Here is a 26,266-nt window from a genome sequence, read left to right on the forward strand (position 1 = left end):
TTTTTTTGGAGTTTTAGTGAGTCCTGTCCTTTGTCTGTTGGAGAATGGAATTTTTAATGTGGGGGGAAGGGGGTAATTATACTTCTAGGTCCCTACCTGGTCGGTGAGGCAGCTTTTTCTCCGGGCTGCCCCGTCGACCCGTCCTCGTGGCCTAACAGCAGGCGTGGAGCACCGTTTCCTGGCAGGGACCGCCCAGCACCTCGGCTTCGGTGGCGGCACAGCGCTGGGGCGCTATCGCGGAGCGGAGCGGGCGATGCCTTGCCTGGGTCGCCGCGCTGGAGCTCCGGTGAGCTGTGACCGCCGAGATCAACACCTCCGGGCTGCGGGTCTGCGGAGCGGAGCGGGCGGCGCCGACTCTAACATCGGGAGCCTGCGAGCTCCAAACCGGCGCGGCCTTGTCGGCTTCGGAAGCCGCGGTCCCCAGACAGGAAGCGGCCGTTCCAGGTGGCCCAGCCGCTGAGAGGACTCTCCCGACGCCGGGGCAACACCACCCGGTGAGAACGGCCAGGAACATCGGGCCTCCGTAGAGGCAATAGCGGTGGCCTCAATAGACCAGACTTTGGGTGAACTGGAGATGGGGACTGGACATTGTGCCTTCCACCACAGTGGTAACCATTGTGGGGGGATGATTTTTTTTGGGTGTAAGTAAACATGTTAGTCTGTGTCCAAGATGGCTGTCGGAAGGGAGAGTGGACGCTGGCGCGCTTTAGCTGCGCTGCTCTCTCTTCACATTGTGTTTTTGATTTTTTGTCTTTGAATTGAATTGTTTTTAATTTGTGTTTTGGTGATGTCCTTATTATTTATTTTATTCCGATTGTATGTTTTATTATTCTTGTTAATCTCTGTAAGGTGTCCTTGAGATTTTTGAAAGGCGCCCCCAAATAACATTTATTATTATTATTATTATTATATGTGACATGTACCCTTATACACATTCAAAGTAGCTGAACACAAACAATATAACATAACACTTAAATATTTTATTGAATTGCGTCCTTTAAATACTCCAAAAATGTATTAATCTTTTTACATTTAGAACACAAAACATTTACAAAAATTAGTGGTCCATTTCTTCAAACATTAAATAGTTCCGTTGGTACATTACCAGTTATAAAACTGTACAAAAAAATTCATCCAATGAATTCTTGAAGATTTGTTTCTCTTTGGTATTTCAAGTTAAGAAGAAAACGTACAAAAAAAAACATTTAAAAAAAAATCTATGACCCTATGCATCATAGCATTTGTCCACAAACAAATTGTTCATACATTTCTGTATTTACTGAAGGATTGGATCCCAACCCATCAAGTCTAGAAATGATGCAGAATAACATTTGGTCATCAAAGCTGTTTAACTCCCCCAATTCGTTTTTTTTAAATATTCCAAAGGCCTCTTACTGAATCTCCTTTTGATTGTTACAGTTAAAGCAAAATAGTTTGAGTTTTCAAGACAGTAGTTCCCCAATATACCTTGACATCTCAATAAACTGTCATTACATCATACTTCTTGGGATCATATAAACCCTGTACATCACTAGTTTCACAGCCCACCATTATAACATTTAGGATCAGCAGTGAACAAACTGCTAGCAGAAGAAGAAAAACGTTTTAGTGCCAAGGGGTCAGCAAAATATAGATGAGCCACCACCGAAACTCATAAGAGGATTATATGCAGTTAAATGCTCCTGAGTCCTTGTATTCCTATCAAATACAGTGTTACCTGAAAAAAAGCCAGAAACAGCTCAAGCTTCAATTATTATAAATTTATTTCTTTAAGGTGAGAAAATTAAAAATGATGATTTCTAGAATGCTGAAGCTCCGACATTCTCCTCGTTATTTCTTTAGTTTGATATGTCATTGCAGTGAGAGCAATCCAGTGTTAGACCAGTGTATAAGGCATTTCATATTTGCAAAGTAAACACCAGTGTTTCGTACAACATCAGTGCCAGTGTTCCAACATGTAGACACTTAATTATAGTTTTACTTGTTGCGTTTTGCAAAGGCATCATACTCAACTGAATCAATCAGTCACTAACTTCTTTAGTGGAACACGTTACATTGCCACTGATGTGAAAACAAGCATGGGTCTTTGAAACTTATTTACATTTGTAAATAAGAATGTTACGGTATGGGACATGCAAACATGCAGCCACTGCCTCTAGTCCTGTTTCCACCCAAGTCAGAAAGGGAGCATACTGATGGTAGTAACTTTGAACACTCCTAGTTGAACTAACATCCCCACCTGCTATAAAATAGACTCAAACCACAAAACCTGCAAACAAAAACTAGAATGAATCTCTCTTGTCTCAGTGGCTAAAGCATATTCTTACCTTTACTTTTGATTCCTAGCGATTTTACCGAGTGTGGAAACTGAGTGGATCCCACTGCTTATTGTCTATTTACTTTACTTAGGCTGGGGGTACATTGAAGAAAGATCAAGGAGGGAAGTGGTGCATCAGTGACTTCTGTTCCTAAGACCTTTGCTGAGAAACAGTCCAGTTCCCTCACCAGGTAAAACTCCTTACTTCACAAGTGAACAACTTTCCTATAGATGGGAACAACGCAACAAGTCAACAACAAACAGGGCCATTTGCTCAGTGCCAGCTGTAGTACTAGCATCATTGTTTTCAATATTCTGGCACACAGGGAGAAAACCTTGGTCTTATTTTCTCTGTGTTTACAAGCCCCAATGTTCCTGCTCATTAGTGTGTGTAGAGGCAAAGGAGAAATAGGGCAAAGAATAGATCAGGGCCCATCAATCGTCTCGTAAGGCTTGGATTCCCAACCATTTACCATTGAAGTGCTGAACATTTGACACCAGTCTGAGCCATTCCCTGCTACCAGGGACATCATTCATGTTAACATGAAGAACATTATTCCCCTCTATAAAAACGACAAGACAAACTAGAAGCAAGGTGTACATTTAAAAGTGTTTCATTTAAAAGCAATCAAATATTAAATTATAATTCTTTACAACAGTTTATAATTTAATTTAGTTAGAAATCCAATATCCAGGCTCTGTTCAGAATTTTAAATGAGAAACACTCACACTTGTTCTGCTGAGAATTTGACATGAAAAATATGGTAACATCTAATTTTAGACTGGACAACATGCATTAACAAGTTGTATGATTTTTAAGGATTTATTTTTCTGAAACATCCCTTGTAGGTACAAATATGACTGGGCAGACACACAGGTGATACTATCCACTGACACCTCTGTCTTTAGTGCTGAAACAACTCCAGGTGGCCATATGCTTGGGAAACTAAAATAATGAACTGGACATATCAGAGTAAAATTAAATATGAAAAATGATGGAATAGGCGACCCTCCAATGTAGGTCAAGTTAATGAGTCCCTGTCATGGACATAACTGGAGGAGCCAATTCCAGTGCATCGTGACTTGAGGGTAAGATACAGGTAGACTAGATAACAGCACAAAGTGATGAGAGGGCACTAAGGACAGAACAACACTGAATGAAGACATATTTATTATATGAGAATCTGGTTATGATACACTCACGTGTCTGTCATCCCTCAATATTCTACCGTATTCCAGCATGTGACCAGTAATGCTAAAGCACACACTTTATAACAGAGAAGTGAAGAACATAAGCAGTTTTGGGATCAGTCTAAAAGAAAAAAAGGTATGGAAAGTATTGCAATAAAACTTCAAATTGCAATGGCACCTTTAATTTTTTTGCTTATGTAAAAACAATAATCTGTTATAGTAACAGAAGACATACCATGGCAGTGTGCATCTGTGGAAAGCACACTGCAACAATTTGAGCTCCATTTTTAAAGAACAGAAAACAAATGAATGGAATAAAACATTTCAATACTAAAGGTCGGGTTGAGGATAGAAGGGAAGGGCAAAGAGAATAATATGGTTGGATGATGAAGCACATTATCTTGGTCAAGTGATACCTTTCATAACTTTTTCCTTAGCTTCCCAACTGCCTCAGTTATTGATGCAGCCTTCAAGTTTTTTTTTGAATGAGAAATGATCTGATGCATCATTCAATGCACTATTTCCTCAAGTTTGTTGATTTCCCTCTCAATTTTATCTTTTTCGCAACAAATGTCATGTACATTTTTAATGCAGATGCTGAATTACCTTTATTCCGCCTCTGCCTTAGATCTCAAATTTGATTTAGATCAATATGATAGAAACTTGCAGGTGCACCAAAAATTTAGCAATACTTATTTTTTTAATTTCATGACCTCTATCATTCAAATGTCACCTGTTCCAGTTGAGTAAATTCTATCATCTCAGCATTAAAATAATAAGCATTTGTTGAAAAGGTTAAATTGGGAGTGAGGAAATAATGAACATAGCCAACTTAAACAGTTAAGTATGTTAGTTTAGAACTTTTGTTTAGAAGTGATCAGAGGTTCTCCTGGAGTGGATCTATTATGACAAGTTGAGAGAGGTATGGACGCCCGCATTGACTTTAAATGTCATCAAATTGGGAATTGCATAGAATGTACTTGGGGCAAGGCCATGCCTACTACAAATCTCTCAAGACTTCAATTTTTTACATTCAGATGTCATCAAACTTGTGCTTCAAATAGTCTTTCATGACTTTTGCAAGAGGGAGTGCCTCCAGTCCTTTCAAATTCTGCAAGCCTATACATTGTCGGATTTTAATTCGGCACAGATCCTGTAAATTTCTAGGCTGTCCTAAAGGAGGAAGAAAATACAAGAAGCATTAATGTTTCATGACTATAACATTAGATTTATATCAAGTACTGCTAGGCGTACAATAGACACAAGTCAAGCAAACTTCAGCTAATAAGGGCTTTCCCCAAAGATAAATTATTTGCTGTCAAGAATTTTCTTGTTGCTGGCGTGATGCTGAGGAAGCCTTGAAGCTTGATGGTCATGTCACGTTGGTCAGGATTGTACATTCACTCAGCAGATATTTAATCATCTCAAACCATTACATTAACAGCCAAGTCCTAGATCAAAACAATTAGACACAGCCTTGGGATTACATTTAATTTAATACTTGATTTTGCCTGCAGACTTTTAAAAGCTCCATTTTCCATTACAAATGTAGTCAATAGAAGTCAACTTGTTCTCTTAATTATTTTAACTCCATATTGGAAAGGGTGGCACAAGTTAATTAATTCTGTAAGAATAGGTAGATCGTAATAAAATGTCTTCAAACCAGTGATTTACTAACCCCTGATTGATTCTGTGATATGTTTACCTTATTAAAACTTCTGTTAATGAGTTATATTTTACCAGGTTGATTACAACCATATTGAAGCAGATTCCTCAGTAGAAAATTAATGGGTGTAGGATGTGTTTGAAAGAAGACTGTTTACAGCTATTGCAGGGGGTGAAGCTAATTTACATATGTACAACGTCCAAATGGTAGACAATCAGAACTGAGTGGTTCAATATCCACATAAAGAGTAGCAGTACACAATGCTACATTTTCAGGAAAATGCACAAGTGGAAGCTAGTTTCAAAAGGTTTGTCGTAAAGTAGTCTGTTCTGGTATGCTAATAGTCCTTTGCTTTGAAAAGAATGCAAGACCAATGAGCAGGTTTGGAAAACTTATACTATTATAACCAAGACATGGACAGTGCATCAACCTGAAGTTGTCCAAAGTGAACATAAAGACACACGCCTGTCACTAGTGTGACAATAAAATATTGTCATAAACTCAATCGTGCTCTAGATACTTCTGCAAGGTCAATGATGTCAAACACTCAGTCTATGGTAGATGATTCAAAAAACAATATTAGCCAAGAATGAGACAACAAAAGTCTGCTGAAATGTGGTCCAGATGCCTGGGAATCTCTAACAAAAGCATTTGGACATATTCATTTTGTTTAATTCAACGTGACAGAATAATACTGAACATAGTTCAATATCTAATTTCAATGGATCACTTTAAACAACTTTTCTGAAAACTGCCCTACAATTTAGAAGTGCCTTTATCCACACAGCCCTTTATATCCTTAACCTTCTGAAAAGATTTACCCGTCACGTTCCAGTATAATCCAGATCATAGTTCCTTACCAAATAAAAAGTATTCTCTTTCCCTGAATATTTAGCCGGTTACATTAAATCGATAGTCTGTGGATACCAATTCTCCAGGCAATGGATCTCAACAATAATGCTATAAAAACACATAACTGATGTTTGACTTTTAAAATCTGTTCTTTTGTTCCACTTCTCAAAGGTTTTATCAAAACAATATTGTGCCCTCTGGAAAATCTAAAAAGGCTAACAATTGTCTTTTATTTTCTGGAAGAAATAATTTCAATTTTGTACATTCCCCACTTTCATCTAGAAGCTGTTGAATAGAGCTGCTGTGGAGATGGCCGACAGCTGCAAGTATAAAGGCATTAGCAGCAACAACCTGACCCCTTCACACTCGTGCAGCGATCAAGAATGTGCATCAGCGTATTTACATTCTTAAGCATCAGAGAAGATTCAGCATACCCACAAGGATTTCCCTGAACTTCAACGCAACAGAAGGTATTCTGACAGGATGCATCTCAGCCTGGTTTGGCAAATGCTCTGGTCTTGACCGCTTTAACCTGCAGAGTGTGAAGACAGTCCAGTCCATCACAGGCTTGTCTTACACTTCAATCCATTCCAGCTTCACACACATTGCATCAGCACCATCAAGGATGCCTGCTACCTTAGCAATTCCCCTTTCTCCTGTGGTGAAACTGCAGATGCTGGTTTAACACCAATCTGAAGAAAGGTCTCGACTCGAAACATCACCGATTCCTTCTCTCCAGAGATGCTGCCTGTCTCATTGAGTTACTCCAGCATTTTGTGTCTATCCCCTTTCTCTTCCACCTTCTAAGAGAAGGTTAAGGAGCTTGAAAGCTCAGATGCCCAGACTAAAGAACAGCTTTTTCCCCAACTCATATCTGCCTCCTGTACCAATCATTTGTTGTACAGCCTGTTCACAGATGTGTTGCCATATACTCTTAACTCAACCCAATGGTTATTCATTAGTGTATTTTGGTATTCATTTGCACTATTCATTGTTTTATTTCCACTAGAATCTTGTCCTACTGTCCTACATTTTATACTTGTTATATTGCATTTACCATTACTGCATCTATATTGTTTACTCTGAGTTCATGTGAACAAGTACTTCATTCTACCCTGGTAATTCTGACAATAAATGAGCCTGTAAACTGTAATCTAAACTGTATTTAGTTTGTTGACACTGATGATTTTCTAGACTTGGTGACATAATCCATCATGACATCTCTAGTGCCAAGAGCTCAACTTTCATGTGATATTGATGACCCCCCAACCTACTCACCATAACACTGCCGTAACTCTAAAATAAAGTTATTCATTTCACTCATTTATTCCATGTTTTTTATTTTATGCAGTGTGCCTTGATTTTAAGTAGACAAAACATTTATAACTATAAAAAACACCTTCATTATTTAAAATCCTGCAGGAAAAATAACTTGGTCATTGTGAGTCTGAAACACTCTAGCCCCTAATCACCTTTTCCCCATTGACACAATTGTTTGAATAACACGATTTATATATAACATAAGGGTTTGAGGAATGCAGCTATCGTATGGTAGAACTACCTGTAATAAATCAATGTGAAGATGTTGGTTGAGACATTATTGACTTACGAAATGAAGCACAGTTGAGGTGTGGATGGATAATTATCTAGAATGAAAAAAAACTGAATGCTGGAACTATGATGTGTAAATGACACTTAGTAACATATTTTACAAAGTCTCCTCCATGTTGGATCCTGTATGTAGATGGGTGGTGTTACCCTGAATGGATCAGGGTGCTCCCTTTAGCTTCTAGCAGTTATTCACCAGTTGTGCTCCTTAACTCCAGCAACTAAGAGAACCAATTTCTTTAACTTCCCCAGTGAAAATAAATCTGACATTCTGCTGATATGAACCTCCCACCTGCTAGAATTCCAGTCCAACACAAGGAAATCTACCATTACTATTAATCCAACTATTTCTCAGTGTTTATAATTGAGAACTGTCAGACTGAGTATTATTACAACTTACTTATAATGCACCAGATGTCAAGAGAGAATGAGCATGTAGTGGACAGAATGAAGGGAGTGAGTGCACAGTGCAAGGGCTGAGGGAGCGGCGGCTCCAAGAAAGACAACGAGTGGTGGAAACGGCTCACGGGGCCAAACAGTCACAGAATCTCTTGTCATACTGTTTCTGTAATGGGGAATATAACATATTAAATGATGAATCTGTTTTCCAGTTTCAGAAACTGTGCCTGTGGATTAAAAAAAGCAGTTATTTAACTTGGAGTTATTTACCTCAGCACTGATAAATATAAATTTGCAATCAGGTCCAAGGAAATGACCTGGAATAATGTCAACAAAATATAGTCTGTGTAGAGGCATGAAGAATAGAATGTCGGAATGTTTGGAGACCTTTCGTTGATACATTGGATAGAAGTACATAATAACACACAGCGAAGAATGTCACACAAAGTGAAAGCACAGTATATTAGACGTATGGTAAACCACCAATCACCTGGCACATGGAACGTTGGTATTGCTAGATTGGCAGATTTTCCAGACTGATGGATATTAATATAATTAATGCGCAACATACTATTTATTCACTTTTTTGTTTAAGATGTTACATCGCAGTAAAATAAAGTGAGATTGATGCCAAATCATCTCTATTTCCAAATAGAGTAAAACTCCAATTATCTAGGGATTTGGGCAAGATTAACAGTATTAGGTTTCCCAGACTAATGGATGTTACTCCTATCAACAACAAACATATTTTTATTTTACTGCTTTTGCATGCAGTACAGTGTAATAATTTCCAACAAACTACATGAAACACACCAACTGTGGACCCACCACCAGCTCACACTACAGACTAATGTGTGAGACAGGTGATAAACCTTCAGGATTTCCTGCACAAATCAGAGTTTGAGTGGATTATCGGTGTTCTACTGTAATCCTGTGATGTGAGTTATTTATGAAGGGGTTGGCAGAGGACAAATGATGCACTTTGACTGCAGGTTGAATTCAATGAGAAGAAATGAAAGATCACAATTCCAAAAAGAAACGTTATTGAGGAACAGCCAAGGGTTCTGTAACATTTAAAGGACCTGAATCATAGATGCCGATTAATGTACGATTTATCTCAAGTGTAATGCACAGGTGGGGAATGTGTTGCACAGTGTCTCAGATCATGGCCATGTTCAGCAGAGAGTTTTAAACAGCAGCATGAATTGTAGGACTCAGGCTGCATAAGATTGGAATTCAGAAGTAAATATAAATAAATTATTTAATTAAAGTGATTAAACATTACATCGATTCATAGCCAGGTATTGACCATGAAGGTAGGGATGTTTATAATAGGGGAGGCCAATAAATTATAAAATACGATGGCTTGCGATAGCAGGTGAGGTCATTGGGAAAAGTTGTTTTAGGTGGGGCTAAGGGACGAAAGGATTGAGAATATCAAGGAGAAACTCTACGACACGGGCGGACCAAGGAGCAGAAATGAGGGCTGCAAACAATTAAAGAATTTACTGCAGGATTCGGGTTCAAACAGTGAGATCTGGCAACAGGAGCAATAACAATCACAGCTGTTTCAGCGGGCAAGTTGTGTAAAGTATAACCTCAAAGGGAGGTTTCAAGCAAGTAGTGAAGTGGTGTAACCAGTGAGCCATTTTGATCCACGCAAGTATACACGTGTAGGTGGGAGAAGGAAAGATCCTCACTTCCAACTATGTGGACTTCCTGGAAGTCTGAAGAAGGGTCTCGACCCGAAATATCACCCATTCCTTCTCTCCAGAGATGTTGCCTGGCCTGCTGAGTAACTCCAGCATTCTGTGTCTACCTTCCTGGAAGATGCTGACCTATGGGATCTTCTATACTCTGGGATATGAAATAGTCAGAAAAAGAAATGACTCTCCAGTCAGCTAATAATAATCCTTTACAATAAGATTAACTAATCGTCCGCTGCGACTCAAAAATAATTCATCAAGTATGAAGAACTTTACATGCCCTGAGAATAAAAATAGCATTTTACATTTACACAATCTTTCTTTTCATTATACTTTATACCATTATTTGAAAAGATGCTTTGTTTCGACTTTTATAGTGAACTTCCAATCAGGATTTTGAAAAGACAAATTGGTTTTCCTAAAATTGGTTTGATTCCATGCTGAAAAGTGCACTTAAAGCAATTGCTGGAAAGCTGCTTCTGAAGATTTGATTTTCAAACCGAAAACATTTTAAATAAAAATGACTTACTTGTAACTTCCTGCAAGAAATCCAGGCAGGGTCTGCTAGTTCCAGATAGACTTACAGAGACAGTTAGAGGGGTCTGTCCCTCATAGTTCCTGGTATTACAATCTGCACCATAGTTATGTAACATCCTTGCACAAAGCACATCATCTTTCAGCGCAGATAAATGTAACGGGGTTTGTCCGTCCTCCAACCGCCCGAGATTTGTGTCAGCCCCTCTTTGAAGGAACATTCGACAGTAAGAGTGGTTGCTTTTGATCACCGCATATCGCAAGAGGAAACCATTCTGAATATCAATATTGGCATTGTGGTCCAAAAGAATCTTGACACAGCTTGATCGTTCTCTGATAATGGCCAGCTGAAGTGGGGTAGTGCCTTTGTCGCTGAGAGGGTCAACTTCAGCTTTAAACTCCAGCAAAAGTTTGACGAACGAGTCTCTGCCATAATGGGCAGCCACATGGAGAGGGGTCCACCCATCATTGCTTTTAGCATTAATTATATCAGGTCTGTGTTCCGATTCCAACATCAAGCGTGCTATCCTTGCTCGACCATGCATGGCTGCATAATGCAGAGCAGTGAAGCCTCCAATTAGATCTTTAACAGTGGGGTCAGCTGAAAAAGATTAAAAACAATTTAAAGGACAGTACTTATCTAATTTTAATATACAAAGTTAATTAATTGTATGTATTGTAAAACTATATGATCAAAACTTTCAGAGGTATGAGGCGATTCCAAGAGATGAAAGAAATGTTCTCTGAATATCTTGTGGCCTTTGCCCTCTGCAGCCAATCTTTAGCTGATTTGACTTGTCCAGGGAATGGGTTGAGCTTATTTCACAGCCTGTGACAAACACATCAGTCCTCATTTAATCTGAAGCGTCAAGTTAACTTGATACTGTGACAGGTTCATGTGACACTGAATGTGGTAGGATTGATTCATCTGTTGAACCACAGAGGTAACAATCGCATCTTTGTGTCAGAACCATGCATGTTCAATTTCCACACCAGATTCAAGCTCAATCTCCAGGCTGACATCTCCTTGTAATACTGAGACACAGCTGCCGTTGGAGGTGCCGTTTCTCAACTGCGAGGTTGAACTTAGTCCTGTCTGGCCTTTCTATTAGACACAAGAAAAATCCATGACTAATTGAAGCGTAACTTCTGGATGTATGAAGAAAATTTATCTCGCACCCAACACCTAAAACAGATGAAGATGAACTCTTTGAGCTTGAGTTCGTAAACTTCATCCACAGTGCAGGAAAATCTCCATAACCCCTGATCGTTTCATATCTGTTTTGTTGTAAATGATTCAACACCTGTGAAGAAATTTATTTTCATCTCAAAGCTAAATAGCAGACCCCTTAATGATCAGCCAATTATCACATTGTGTACACAGCCAGAGAATGGCTTTAACAGCTGCACAACAATTGGGCCACTGAGATTATGAAAGACATAAATGCATGCTCTTCACTCTTGAATAACAGAACTTCAAAAGTAAAGCTACAAGATAGCAACTAGGCATACAGTCCACACATGCGGTATTTACCATGTAGTAGCACAACAGCATTGTACTGCTTATGGCATTTTCATCAGATGCAAGTGATTGCCATTTCAAAATAGAACATAATCAGGATTTTTGCTAATTATAAAGCGCTAGTCATAGTCAGTCATGTGGCATGGAAACAGGCCCTTCAGCCCAACTTGTCTAGGGCAACTAGACACTTCACCTACACGAGTCTCCCCTGCCGCATTTGGCCCATATCCCTCTAAACATTTCCTATCCACATACCTGTCAAAATGTCTGTAAATGTTGTAAGATTACCTGCCTCAACGACCACCTCAGGCAGCTCGTTCCATATATTTACCACCTTCTGTATAAAAAAAAGTTACCCCTCAGGTTCCTACTAAATCTTTTCCCTTGCACCTTAAACCCATGTCCCTTGGTTCTTGATTCCCCTATTCTGGGTAAAAGACTCAGTGCATTTACCTAATTTATCCTCCTCATGATCTTATACACCTCTATAAGATTACCCCTCATCCTCCTGAACTCCAAGCAATAAAGTACTAGCCTGCCCAACCTCTCCATATAGCTCAGACCTTCAAAAATCCTGGCACTATCCTTGTAAACCTTCTCTGCACTGAAACAACTACTGAATGGTTTTAGTGGTGCACAAAGACTAGCACTGACTGGTGAAGCATAAAAAAAATAGGTTTCTGCAGTATAGGTCCTGGATAATCTTGGCAAATATAAATGTAATTGTTAAAAATCAAAAGGCATTGTACAAGAAATAGCCGTGTTCTTGGTGCAGTCCTAGCCATAATACTCGTTGAATTTTATTTGGTGGGAATCCTGCAACTTGCAAATCAGCTGATAAATTTCATAGCAAGTAATTGAACTTTGAGTGTAATTGATTTGCTGTGGTAAACTGGTGTAATAAAGTGTTACATGAATGCATGTTGTATGATGGTGATCTGCTACCAGTAGGTACAGCATTCTCCATGTCCCAATCTTCTTGTAACACCGGATAACTTGTAGCAGATGTCACAATCTAATTATAACTGCACCCGATCAATTCCTGCATTACTCTCTGTACCTGCGCAATTCCCCAGGGCCGCTGGATTGTGATCCATAGAAACAACTACAGGAGGCAATTTTCATTCTATCTAGCCCATTGATGCTGAGCACAAGTGTGACCACAATTGCTTAGTTAACTGATATCAGCCAACTTACCATCAAGTAGAAATCAAACTGGTTATTTCTATTCTGAACATTATTAGTTGTAACACAAGGAACTGCAGATGCTGGAATCTTGCAACCTCGTATAACACAGCGGATCAGGCAGCATCGCTGGAGGACAGGGATCGACAATGTTTCGGGTCAGGATCTTTCTTCAAACTGAAGGAATTCTGTGTTCTACTGTACGAGATATCATTATCCAAAGCCTTTAACTCTAAAGATATTTGTTTCATGTGATTTACTGTTACGAGTAATATACAGGACTCACTGTGTTTGTTTTTAAAGTATTTGCCCACAAAGTTTCATTCATGTACAACATAAAAATACTATAAACTACCAATAATGGCAGTGGTCTTTAATGCACTGAAAGTTTAAAATGCCACAATTTTTAAGTGGTAACTATTGATTTTTGGACTAGCAGCATAAAATGTGTTGAACTCTCAACAACTTTTCTATTCTTGTAGAAATCCCAACTATCTCCAGGGGAATGTATGCATTGCCTGAGGTGCTCAGGGCATTCACTTGTCTTTCACTCCACCTAATACTCTCATGAAAACAAAAAATGAACAATAATCACCGAGTGTGTAACACACCAGGAAACGATAAAAAAAAATTATTCAAAGCAAGATTTTAAAAATAGGGAATTCCTTACTGCGAAGGCATAAACTTGCATAACACTTTATTTCTCAAATGTCCTGACGTGTTTCTCATAGAAACAAAATAACATCGATAATGCAGCATCCAATGAATTGATGAACCGTTTGCATGGGCCCAAATCTTCAGTGTTCTTCTGAGAATGCAGAGGGGACGTACCTTTACCATCTCTCCTGAAAGTGCAAAATGTGACCATTGAGGCATCTGCCTCAAGCAGATATCCAATTTATAGAACAAGACTCCAATCCACAAGTTTCTGACTTGGAAACTTGCAATTAGATGAAACTAATTTGCTGCCTACACATGGCATGCAAGTTAAAATAATTTTTTTAATAAAGTCCCGATTGGTCACAATTTATATAAATTTACAGTTGCTACATCAGAAAGTTGAGACAAAAGCAGTTTTCTTTTTTATACTTGATATTATTTTCTTTATTATTACTTGAAATTTGTTTACAAATACATTGCAGAGATGTTGCAGTAATCAGTGCAAAATTATCAGCTTTAAAATACAAGGCGTTCATTTCAGACCATGTAAACCATGATTACATTATTACATATATCAAGAATAGCACCACATAGGAATTTTGAAAAGTGATCTCAAAGTGACCATCCTCTTCACTGGGTAACTCTGCCACCTGTTGCATTGTTAAAACCATCAAAAGAGCAAGGAAACAAATCAGTCAGGAATACCATATAACACTTCATGGTTATGTAACATGTTAGAAGGCTGAAACAAAATCATAAAATGTCACTAAGTAATGCAGCGTTAATGATCTGGAAAATGTGAACAGGAAAAGCCATTATTTTATATTTCAAAAAGTAAACTTTATTCAGAATAAAAAATATACAAAACAAAAAACAGTGCAGAAATCCTGAATACATTGGTAAAAAGTACGAGGTTTCTGGCTCAATGCTCACTGAAATTTATCAGTAAAAACATTTAGTTCTTTGAGTCTACATTTGAGTCAAACGGGTTCATATCCACACAATGTATCTCAAAGTAATCTGCTCACAGATAGACAGAGTGCTGGAGTAACTCAGCGGGTCAGGCAACATCTGTGGAGAACATGGATAGGTGACGTTACACAGAGTGCTGGAGTAACTCCGCGGGTCAGGCAGCATCTCTGGAGAAAAGGAACAGGTGCCGTTTTGGGTCGAGACCCTTGTTCAGACCACCACTGTACAGCTGAAAGTTTAAGTAATCAGAGCTGCATTTCAATCATGTGCTATAATCATTGCACAAGGATCTGAAAAACAGGGTGGGAAACATATTTTATGCATAGTCAGTATTTCCCATCTCACTGCTGAAGTATTGTGCACTTGGTAGAGATCACAATGCCATGGATTACAGTGGTAATTATGATTTCACTGCTCCTGAGGATATGCATCTTTCTGCTGGAATAGTTCACCATCTCCTAAGTGCTAACAATGCTCCCCTTATACAGTCAGCTGTGAGATGAACAGTGAATGCCAAGGAGGGATATTTCCCTGCCAGTCTTCTTCCTTCTAACTATCTCGCTCTTGGTTGGAGCGCTTCAGTCTTTGCATTGCTTGCTCTGGACCAGCTGTAGACCTTGGCTTGTCACATTGTGCAGCACCGTAGCAGTCACAGCAAGGTCTCCACATCTCCTTAACGTGCACTGCAGGGTGCCCCAAGCTGATGAAGGCAACATCATGTGAGGAGACTAATCATGCTCCCCACTTCTATAACGGCTGAGCGGCTCCCCTTGCAGCTGCACAGCTGCTTGGTTGATGAGTGCACTCGTGGCAATCTCCATCAAAGTAGAGTCACCAAATACATGTTAAGATTTAAATTCTTATTAAATTCTTAATTCTTATTATTTCCTCCCACATTCCAAAGTGATGCAGGTTTGTAAGCTAATCGGCCTCTGTAAATTCCATCTAGTGTACAGGGAGTGGACATGAATGTGGGATAACATAAAACTGATGTGAATGGCTGATTGATCAGCATGGACTTGGTAGGAGAATATTTCCATGGTGTATCTTTCAATGAAAAACAAAAATTGGACTGAGTTTTTTTTTTAAATACCTAAACAAGTGAAGACTTGTAACACTGTCAGGTGGTGAACTATTTGATTTGTTATTTAAAAGGGGAACTGCACAAGCATTAGAAAGAGCACAGAGTCTCATAGAAGCAAACCCTTCAGCCCACCATGTGTATGCCAGCCAACAAGATCTTATTATATGAATCCCATTTACTAGCACTTGGTCCTTTGCCTTTTAGATCATGACTCATCTTGGTTTATACACTGTGAGGGTATCTACCTCGACCACCTTCATGAACAATGTCCCACATTGCAACCATCTTCTGGGTAGGAAAACATTCTTGCTCAGATCTCGAAATGTCTCGTTCCTATGCTTAAACCAATGCCCTCAGGTCTTGGACACCTCTGCCATACCCTCATAACTTTGTATATGCAAAGTCCTCTAAGTGTCATCAGTGAATTTATAGCTGCCATTGGAGCAGTGCTTGGTCACATAGCCAAGGGTTTAAAGAGAGTTGAGCAAAGGGCTAAGCATACGATGCAGGTGCACCTGCATAAATGGCCAGTGTGGAGAGGATGTTGTCACACTGATTGAGGAGTGAGATGAGGAAGTCAATAACCCAGCTGCAAAGAGAGCTACAGAGGCCCAGGTGTCAGAGCGTGGAGGGGATGATAGTGTTGAACACTGAGCTATAGTTGATGGATGTGTGTATCCCTGATATCCAGTTGGTCTAGAGCAGAGTGGAGAAAAGCCAGTGAGATAACATCAGCGGTTGTGGTGATAGGCACGTTGAAGCAGTCCAGGTCATTTCTGAGGCAGGAGTTGATTGGCGGCATGGCATTTCATTACGGTGGATGCAAGTGCTTACAGTCATGGATTCAGTAACTGTTCTCTTCTTGGGCACTGATATCAGAGATGACCTTTTGAAGCAGATGGGAACCTCAAACCACAGAAGTAAAGGGTTGCGGATGATCTTGAATACATTGTATAACAATCAAATCTGCAAAGTCTACACTAAGCACGATAACCTACCATATGTGATGGATACTCAATAAGGGAATTTTACTTCCCACTCTAAATATCAAGAAGTTTAGTTGGGAAGAAAATTAATTTCCATCTTTCTCATTCAATTTGTAAGCTGCCTCTCAACATCTTATCCATTCATAGGATGAGTATCAATGGCAAATGCAAAGTTCATTGTCAACCGATCTCCCTGAACTAAACAGCGCTCTGCTGACCCGAGTCTCATGCAGGACAGGATTGCACAAGGGCAGCATATTTCTGTCATGCAGCACATTGCTGAACCAGAGATATTTTTCATCACTCTGGTTATGTCTCGCTTACTGATACGGAGATTAGGGTTTTAAAAAAAAAACAATGTCTATTTAGTTACTTGAATTTAAATTTCCCAGCTGCATTGGCGACATTGAACACACAACTGCAACTCAGATACTTGCCAAACAATTTAGCAACAATACTCTTGTACTATTCCACTCCATTCTAAGGCCTTACATTGCATCATTCGCATATTGTCACGCCAAAGCAAGTATTTTGCTACCATATAGTGCACAGACCGCACAGAACTGAAACAAAATCCAGGCAAGACAAGAGATGTTTGCTTTGGCACCAAATCAAATTGACCACTTGAGAAGGTGTATAATAACTACCAGTTAGACTAATGATACAATTATAATGTAGTATAAAATCACCCATGTTATCTACAAATACCCTCGATTAACAAAAGGGATACATTCCTGGGAGATTGATTTATTAACAAAATTTTTCAAAATTGAAAAGGCTGGATGAAGTTCATCGGAGATTTTTGGTACAGTGTATTCTTGAGTGGAGAGTGATGCACTGTTATAGCAAAAAAGACGCATGAATTGACACCACTTACCCAATGATTACAGTAAATGGTATTACGCAAGAATTGATTAATAGTACCTTCACAAATTGAGAAAGTTTGCTATATTTTTTAATAAGACTTAAAATCCCCATACTTCCATATCATTCAATACAATCCTTAAAGTAAATTGTAAGGTTGCTTCAAAAAAAATTGCCAACAAATATGATAATAATTTCAAATACCAAAACAAAAACAATTCTTTGGGATAAACTTTTTGTAATACAGTACATTTTTTAGAATACTCTGGCATAAACCAGCAACTGCAGTTCCTTGTTATAACAGATTTCATGTGCTTCTTTCACTTACCTCCGTGCTCTAAGAAGACTCGAACACAACGTTCCTTGCCTCTGGCTGCAGAGAAGTGCAGTAGTGTCCATCCATTAGCATCTCGACCATTAGGAGAATAGCCTTGCTCCAACATCTTGCGCACTGTATGAACATCGCCAGCTGCCACAGCATTTTGGATTTGCAGTTCTTGCTGCAGTTCTGGATTTCTTCTACAGTGGTGATGGAACATGCTAGTGAGTCACGCCAGCACTATAGATGCATGAGGTCAATGTCGTAAACCTTCATCAAGCTTCAACAAGGATGCACAAATTAGTTCATTGTAATGACAAGCTTCATATCAACTTGAAAAATTAAATCCACTAACATAATGTGCACTTAACTAAAATAGTGGTAAATCCATCAATCAAAGCACAACAACGGGTGTCAATGTTCCCAAACCTGTTTCAGGACTGCAGGTTTTACTCAAATCAGGTACTAAAAAAAAAAATTTGAAAAGGACCTTCAAGTGACATAAAATCTTAAAGTGCCAATAAAATCTTAAAATGACATAAAGTGTCAATTTTTCCATTTGAAGACTAATTTCAAGCAGTTTAAAGCAATCTTCATGTTTGAAGAATTTTCCAGGATTTTACAACCCATGCGCCCTTCTCAAAAGTTACCAATTGAAGGCAGTCCATCAATAAATACCTCACTTCAAAACCAGCTGCATTTATAACTGGTTTCACATTTCACTCCTCTTCTCACAGCCTTTTGTCTTTACATATCTGTTGACAAGACACATTTGTATTTTTATCCACCCTTTTGCCAATCAAACCCTCTCCCCTCCACCTGTATCCACCTATCACTTTCCAGGCTTTGTTGTGCCCCCATCTCTGGTACCTACAGGCTCTAATTATTGGGGGGGGGGCTTGTGGAGAGGAGAAAAAGAATGCTGCTTTATTCCTCTCTAGTCAACTCAAAATTGTAAATTTTAAAATTGCAGTACATTTACTAAAGGATTTAACATCTATAATAATGGTATCAACTTTAAAATCATACATTTAAAAATGGAATGTATTGATTGTTTTCTGTTTTTGGTCGAGTACTAACATTAAAGTTTAGATTCCATAAAACCTCAATTGGAACAGACAGTCACTCCAGTCAGACGTAAACTAAAGGCACATTCTCCAACTTGACCCAGTGACAACCAGCAGGCAAGGCCTGGAGAATACATGCAGAACTTAGTGAATGAGATCCCAGAATGGATCATTAGAAAACCATAAACATAACAAGAAACTGAAACAGAACTGTCAAATTACAGCTCTATAAATGTCTTAATTTTGAAAAAGAGTTTGGCACTATATGACAAATATTATTATAAAACTCAAGGGACAGTTAACTACAAATAGGTGACACTATTCTGAGACAGACATCACATTTAATAAATTTGTTAGATTTGAGGATTGCATAGCTAGTAAAATAAGTTTTAACACATCTTGGATTTCAGGTAAAGTATTTGACAGTGTTCCATCTGACAGATTACTGCATAAAATGTCAACCTTTGATAGTGTAGAGATGGGATGCGGAATGTTTGGCAAAGCAGTGAGCTGTGACACAGAGTGAAAAGTCTGATGGGTTGAGTTTTAGTCTTGCTCTACTGGTTGTTGTTAGAAACTATAATTTTTATAAATCAATATCCACAGCTACGTTGCCTAGAATTTGACAAGATCTCAGATGCAGGTAGGAAATGATCAATGCACGCTAATGTCCAGGCGTCTCGAGAGGCTAGGCCTGTGGTTGTACAGTATAAAGAAATGCTGGACACAGCCAACAGTGGGAAAAGTAAGATCACATTGAGGTAAGGATGGACAGGGATTTAGAACTGTGTGTATAATGTCCACAATTAGTTAGAAAGACTGGCAAAAAGCAGAAATATATAGTCAAGAACACACTTAATAGCTGAAGAAAATTTTTAAAAATCTGTTAACTATAGTGCTGCCGCAATTTCAATTTCAAAAGGGTTTTGTTATTTGAGATAATACTGACAGAGGCTCTTGAATTGAGTGAATCAGTAAAGTGTAAATGAATTTACAAAGGGTCGATTGCAATGGACCTCTATTTTCTCTGCAAAGAAACAACATGCATAATTTTACCATTTTTGATAACATTTATGAACAGTTTGAAGTGGAAAATGATGAAGTAAGGCTGCAGGGAATTACAATTAATGTAAGTTTTATTGCTTGATTATACTTTTTAGTGCCAACTATCATTTAAGACAGATGGTACACAAAAATGCTGGAGAAACTCAGCGGGTGCAGCAGCAACTATGGAGCGAAGGAAATAGGCAACGTTTCGGGCCGAAACCCTTCTTCAGACTTAAGACAGATGCATTGATTCTTCCCAGTGCATCTTAATGAACACCAGCAGACCACAGGAGTCTAAACAACAAGATGTTACAAGTTGTACTGGCATCCAATACACCCACACTCAAAGCACACCCACACCTGGCATGTACAGTGAGAATAATGATAAAATAGAAAATGCTGAATGAGCCCAGTATTTCCAGCATATTGTTTTTAAATCTTGATTTCACTATCTGCGATATTTGAGTTTCCAATAGGAGCCATCCACTGCAGGCCGTCACTAGGTTACAAAAGGATTCTGTTCCTGAGAATGGTTTGTAACCCAAAATATTTGTACGTTAGAAGTGAACAAAAATTGGGAGTGAGGGTGGATGACAGAAACTGCTGTGATGGGACAGCAAGCAGGTGTGGGAAGAACAGCTGCTTGTTGGCCTCCCTGGCTCAGTGAGTGAGCCAGACTGTTTAGCTTGACCCAGCCAATTGTTGTGCTGCACGGAAGGGGGGAGAAGGTGATGCTGATGCCATCCAGCAGAAGATGCCTGCAGCTCTGCAGCAGACAGCAAATCCATCCCCATTCATCGCGTTAGTCTCACAAATGCCCAATACCCCGCTCAACCCCCAAATAGGGCGTGCTCTTATCATTGGCGAATCCATCCCCATAGGGTCCTCCCAACAGCTGCCAGTGGCTCCAACTGATAATTCCCATTAAAAACAATTGTCTGAGCTGCATAGAGCTGCAGTCAGGCTTCAACTGTACCGGCCAACTCTATTATGGTTTCATAGTATTCATTTATTGACTTGTTTGTATTATTTTATAAAATATTATATCTGTGCATTGCATTTACAGGCCTGCTATGCTGCTGCAAGTAAGAGACCCATTGTCGGTACATATGATCATTAACAACCGAGAGGCTATAACCTTGCAGATGACAAAACTCAGAATCAAAGTAAACATTGAAGATCATGGGAACAAACTACGCGATATCAGAGGGTGCAGTATACAGACATTTCACAGAAATATCAAATACTGTATTACGCAGGGAATTAAAATATGAAATAAGAAATAAATGACATACCTTGAACGCTCAGAAAGAGAGATCTGAGATTATAAGTTGAACAAAGCTTTTCACTGCATCTCAGTACGATAATAATAAACCTAAACCTAGGCAGTATGCTAAGTAGGCAAAGCTATCTATAAAGGCATATGGGATACCAGGCTTTATGAAGAGCTCAAATTACTTCCAGACTTCAGATACTGGAATCTGTAGCAAAAAAAAAACTAACTGCTGGAGGAACTCTAGATCAAGCAGCATCTGAAGAGGTAAAGAGAAGGTTGAAATTTCAGCTGAAGACCCTGCATCACCATCCTTTCATCACAGATGCTGTTTGATCTGTTCCTTCAGTAGTTTGCCTTTTGTTTCACCGTACTGTTCCATTGTATCTTCTGCAAGTTTAAAAATTGCAGCTAGCTGTCCCATATCCAAGTTATTATTATTTATTTAAATTGGCTATAACACTGATCCCTGGAAATGTGACTATTCAGCTTGCTCCAAAGCAGAAAGACAACCATTCTGTTGACTATTACTTAGCCAACTTCACATCCGTGTTATCAACATCCCTTTTATGCCACATGCTGCAATGTTCTGAAGGAGTCTGAAGATAGACACAAAATGCTAGAGTAACTCAGCGGGACAGGCAGCATCTATGAAGAGAAGAAATTGGTGACGTTTTGGGTTGAGACCCTTCTTCAGACTTTGTGAAGGAGGCTGATGTGCAGCATCTTGTCAAAAGCCTTCTGGAAGTCTACGAACACCACATCAACTGCATTATCCTCATCAACTCTATTATCTCATCAAATAACATTATCAAATTGGGTAAAATCAATTTGCCCGTTACAAATCCAATTGGCATGCCTTAACATTTCCTTCCTTATTCGAAAATAACTTACGAAGAGAAAACTTCAAATGGAAAAATCATGAGGTTTTGGGTAAAGAACTTGAATAAACATTTTTTTCAAAGAGTTATCATAAACATCCCATGATTCAATTTCCTACTGCTCTGCTACTTCATATTCTAGCTATGTCAAAAATTACATAAACTATTTTTGGTCAAAAATTTAATTGCATAAAAAGCACACACAAGATGTATTCACTGGAGTTTAGAAGGATGAGGGGGATCTTATAGAAACATATAACATTATAAAATGACTGGACAAGCTAGATGCAGGAAAAATGTTACCAATGTTGGGTGAGTCCAGAACCAGGGGCCACAGTCTTAGAATAAAGGGGAGGCAATTTAAGACTGAGGTGAGAAAAAATGTTTTCACCCAGAGAGTTGTGAATTTGTTGAATTCCCTGCCACAGAGGGCAGTGGAGGCCAAATCACGGGATGGATTTAAGAGAGAGTTAGATAGAGCTCTTGGGGCTAGTGGAATCAAGGGATATGGGGAGAAGGCAGCCACGGGTTATTGATTGGGGACGATCAGCCATGATCACAATGAATTGCGGTGCTGGCTCGAAGGGCCGAATGGCCTCCTGCACCTATTTTCTATGTTTCTATGTTAAATCAAAAATGCATTTGAAAATATAGTTCATGCCTTGAAGTGAATGCAGTGCCAGTGAACACTGGGACCACGGTTTAACATACAAGGAATGGCTGCATATATTTAGTTCGTATTCTTTCAAAAATAGAACATTAAGGCATAACTGAGTTTAAGACTTTAGAAAATCTTGAAACGACAAATAAATTAGATGCACTGGTGGATTATCCAGAATGAAGGGATATCATTAATTTTAAACTAAGCTAATTAATAGGTAAATCAGAAATTATATTTTCATATGTAAAACAAAATCTGAAATTATTTCCTCTCAATAGAGTGCAGGCTTCTGGACATTTGCAGCATTTAAACCTCAACCCCAATATATATGTGTTAAGCAAGGAAATTTAAAATTATTTTGTTTTATTTATTTTTCACTATTTATGCACATCAATAGCTTTGCCAGCATTTAATGTCCATCTTAAACTACCCTCGAACTGGAAAGGCAGTTAAGTCAACACTAACCAAACTAGTCATATAGAGATAAGAAACTGCAGGAGTTGGAATCTTGTGCAAAACACAATGGTGGAGGAACACAGCGGGTCAGACAGTAGCTGGGAAATAAATAGATGTGCAGTGTTGTGGGTCGAGACTCTTTTTCAGACTGATGGGGCCTGACCAGTCTGTAGAATGGTCCCGACCCGCAATGTCGCTTGCTCATTCTCTCCCCAGATGGTATCTGACCTGCTGAGTTCCTATAGCATTGTGTTTTGCTCGAGTCATATATAGGCCTGACAGATTCATGCAGGGCAGAAGCAAGCCCTTCACCCACCGAGCAGCCGTTTACAATCATCCCATGCACCAGTATTTGGTCCATAGTCTTCCATGCCTTGTCAATAAAGAACTTACCTAGATACAAATGTCTCTGCCTCCACCACACAATCAGGCAGTACGTTCCAGATTTCAACCACCATCTAGGTGAAATAAAACCTCCTTGGATCCTCTGTAAATCTCCTGCTCTCCTCTTCCACCTGTGCCCTCTTGGTTTGAGACACGACTGCTATGGGGAAAGGTTTCTTACTACCTATCCGATTTATGTCCCTCGTGGTTTTCTTTACATCCGGACCCCACTCAGCTTCATCTGTTCCAAACCAACCCAACCTAACCGCACTATCCTGGCAAATTAAATGCTCTATACCTGGGAACACTGTGGTCAATGTCATGCACATTGGCGTGGCTACTTACATCTTTCTTGCTTGGTGACCAGAACTGCACACAATGTCTCAGCAGTGGTTAACTAATGTTTTGTAAAGTTGTATATTCGATAGCCCAACTATTGAGGGCAAGTATTCCATATGCCATCTTCATTACCTTATCCACCTGCACTGTCAACTTGAGAGATGTCTGGACACACACACTGAGATTCCTTTACTTCTCTAGATTCTGAGGCTGAAGACTGTCATGGACCAACAATGCTGATGTGTCAAGCAAAGCAGCACCTTGGAAGATCGAGGAAATTCAACATGTCTCTGACTCTTACAAACTTCTGCAGATGTACCAGAAAGCATACTGTTGGGTTGCATCACTGCTTGGTTTAGGAACAGCTCTGCCCAAGACCGCAAGAAATTGCAGTGTTGTACATGTAACCCATCATCACAGACCAGACCTCTTGCCGTTGACTTCATCCACAATTCACACTGCCTCGGAAAAGCAGTCAACATAATCAAAGACTCATCCCACCCCAATCATGCCTTCTTCTTGCTCCCATCTGGCAGAAGGTACAGAAGCTTGAAAGCGCCAGACTCAGGAACAGCTTCTTCCACTGTAGGCTTCTGAACACAAGCTAGGGTACAGTCTGATTCACCTCTACCCCATTGCAGACATTGGGCTTTGTCTATGGAACTGAAGCGCTACAATGCTGAAAACCATATTCTGCACTCTGTATCTTCCCCTTTGCTCTATCTTTGTACATGTTTGATTTGATTGTAATATGTACAGTATTATCTGATTTGATATCATACAAAACAAAACCTTTCACTGCACTTCAGTACGTGACAATAATAAACATTAATTTTAATTTAACCATAAAACCCTTTATTGTGTAATCCTTTACCCCCAAATGCATTACTTATCAGAATTAAATTCCATTTGTCATTGCTCTGCCCATCTTACTAATTGATCATCAAAATACTGCAGCCCAAAACTTCCCTCCTATCATCACACTTATCTGCAAGTTTACTAATCATACTGCCTACATTCATAACCAAAGCATTGATGCAGACAGCAGTAAAAGGTCCCAGATTGATTCTCATGATGTACTCCACTGATCATGGATACCAGTACTATTTTTGTTTGAAAGTGCAGCTTTACCTGATTATTCAAAATTAGTTATTTTATCACTGATTCTGAAGATAACCTTGCACTCAAACAGGAACATGGGGTTGATTTAAAAAAAGAGTGAAGGGAACATTGTCTGAGTGACAGCAATGGTTAGAGAAGGGCCAGGGGTGAGGGTGAAACACAGGGGGGGGGGGGGAAGGTAAGGCAGGGGGACAGGGACAAGGCCTCCCAGGTGCGGCTGCCCTCCCTCTCCACGTTGCGGCGGATGAGCGGGTCCCCCTGCCACCCACACACCCAGACACGGACACACACCCAGACAGACAGACACACACCCAGACAGACAGACACACACCCAAACAGACACACACACAGACAGACACAGACACACCCAGACAGACACACACACACAGACAGACAGACAGACAAGCAGACAGACACACAGACAGACAGACACCCAGACAGACACACCCAGACAGACACACACACACTCAGACAGACAGACACACACCCAGACAGACAGACACACACCCAGACAGACAGACACACACCCAGACAGACAGACACACACCCAGACAGACAGACACACACCCAGACAGACACACAAACAGACAGACACACACCCACACACACACACACCCAGACAGACACACACGCTCACGCACACACACGCACAGACACGCACACACGCACACACACCCAGACACACACCCAGACAGACACACACACACAGACACACACACCCCAGACAGACACACACCCAGACAGACAGACAGACACACACACACCCAGACAGACACACACCCACCCAGACAGACACACACAGCGACAGAGCCTCCACCCCACACTCACATTCCTGCAGTGGGCCGGCCTCCCCGCCGCGCCGCGCCGCCCCGCACCATGTCCACAGTCCGCACCGGCGCCGCTCCTCGCCCCGGCCCTGGTCCTGGTCCTGGTCCTGGTCCAGCGCGGCGCGGCTGGCAGCGAGGCCTGGGCTGGCCTGACCTGGCCTAGACTAGACTAGGCCGTGGTGTGGTGGCGAGGCGAGGCCTGGGCTGGGCTGTGCTGGGCCCTAGCGGGCGGGCGGGCAGCGGCGGTGACGGCGGCTACAGCGATATCCTGGGCAACCTGTTGCTGCGGAGCCATGACAGGCCCACCGCGCATGCGCCACCCGGCCAGGACCACGCATGCGCCA

General features: G+C 40.1%; 1 protein-coding gene across 4 annotated transcripts; it reads right to left on the bottom strand.

Moving 5' to 3' along the window:
- Nucleotides 1–960: 960 nt before the first annotated feature.
- Nucleotides 961–26,215, bottom strand: asb7 (ankyrin repeat and SOCS box containing 7). Of its 4 annotated transcripts, none has more exons than XM_055660986.1 (5): nt 25,924–26,194; nt 18,544–18,620; nt 17,875–18,145; nt 10,269–10,874; nt 961–4,681 (listed from the first exon to the last, which is right to left on the bottom strand). In XM_055660986.1, the coding sequence occupies exons 3-5, from the start codon at nt 18,083–18,085 to the stop codon at nt 4,542–4,544; spliced, it is 957 nt and encodes a 318-aa protein (XP_055516961.1). In that variant the 5' UTR covers nt 18,086–18,145; nt 18,544–18,620; nt 25,924–26,194; the 3' UTR covers nt 961–4,541. The 4 variants fall into 4 exon arrangements, 3 of the variants coding, with proteins under 3 accessions (XP_055516961.1, XP_055516962.1, XP_055516960.1); XM_055660987.1 differs by lacking the exon at nt 18,544–18,620 and adding an exon at nt 23,644–23,708; XM_055660985.1 differs by lacking the exon at nt 18,544–18,620 and having other exon boundaries at nt 25,924–26,215.
- Between the last annotated feature and the right edge of the window lie 51 nt (nt 26,216–26,266).

The sequence above is a fragment of the Leucoraja erinacea genome, chromosome 33, assembly GCF_028641065.1.
Source record: "Leucoraja erinacea ecotype New England chromosome 33, Leri_hhj_1, whole genome shotgun sequence".
In the NCBI taxonomy this organism is placed as follows: Eukaryota; Metazoa; Chordata; class Chondrichthyes; order Rajiformes; family Rajidae; genus Leucoraja; species Leucoraja erinaceus.

Bases quoted from the DNA above. Each gene is read 5' to 3' on its own strand.
- asb7 (XM_055660985.1), bottom strand. From the start codon at position 18,085: ATGTTCCATCACCACTGTAGAAGAAATCCAGAACTGCAGCAAGAACTG. The intron at 10,875-17,874 runs GTAAGTGAAAGA...AATCTTTTTCAG, and splicing joins AGTCTTCTTAGAGCACGGAG to CTGACCCCACTGTTAAAGAT. The intron at 4,682-10,268 runs GTAAGTCATTTT...TTCCTCCTTTAG, and splicing joins TTTCTTGCAGGAAGTTACAA to GACAGCCTAGAAATTTACAG.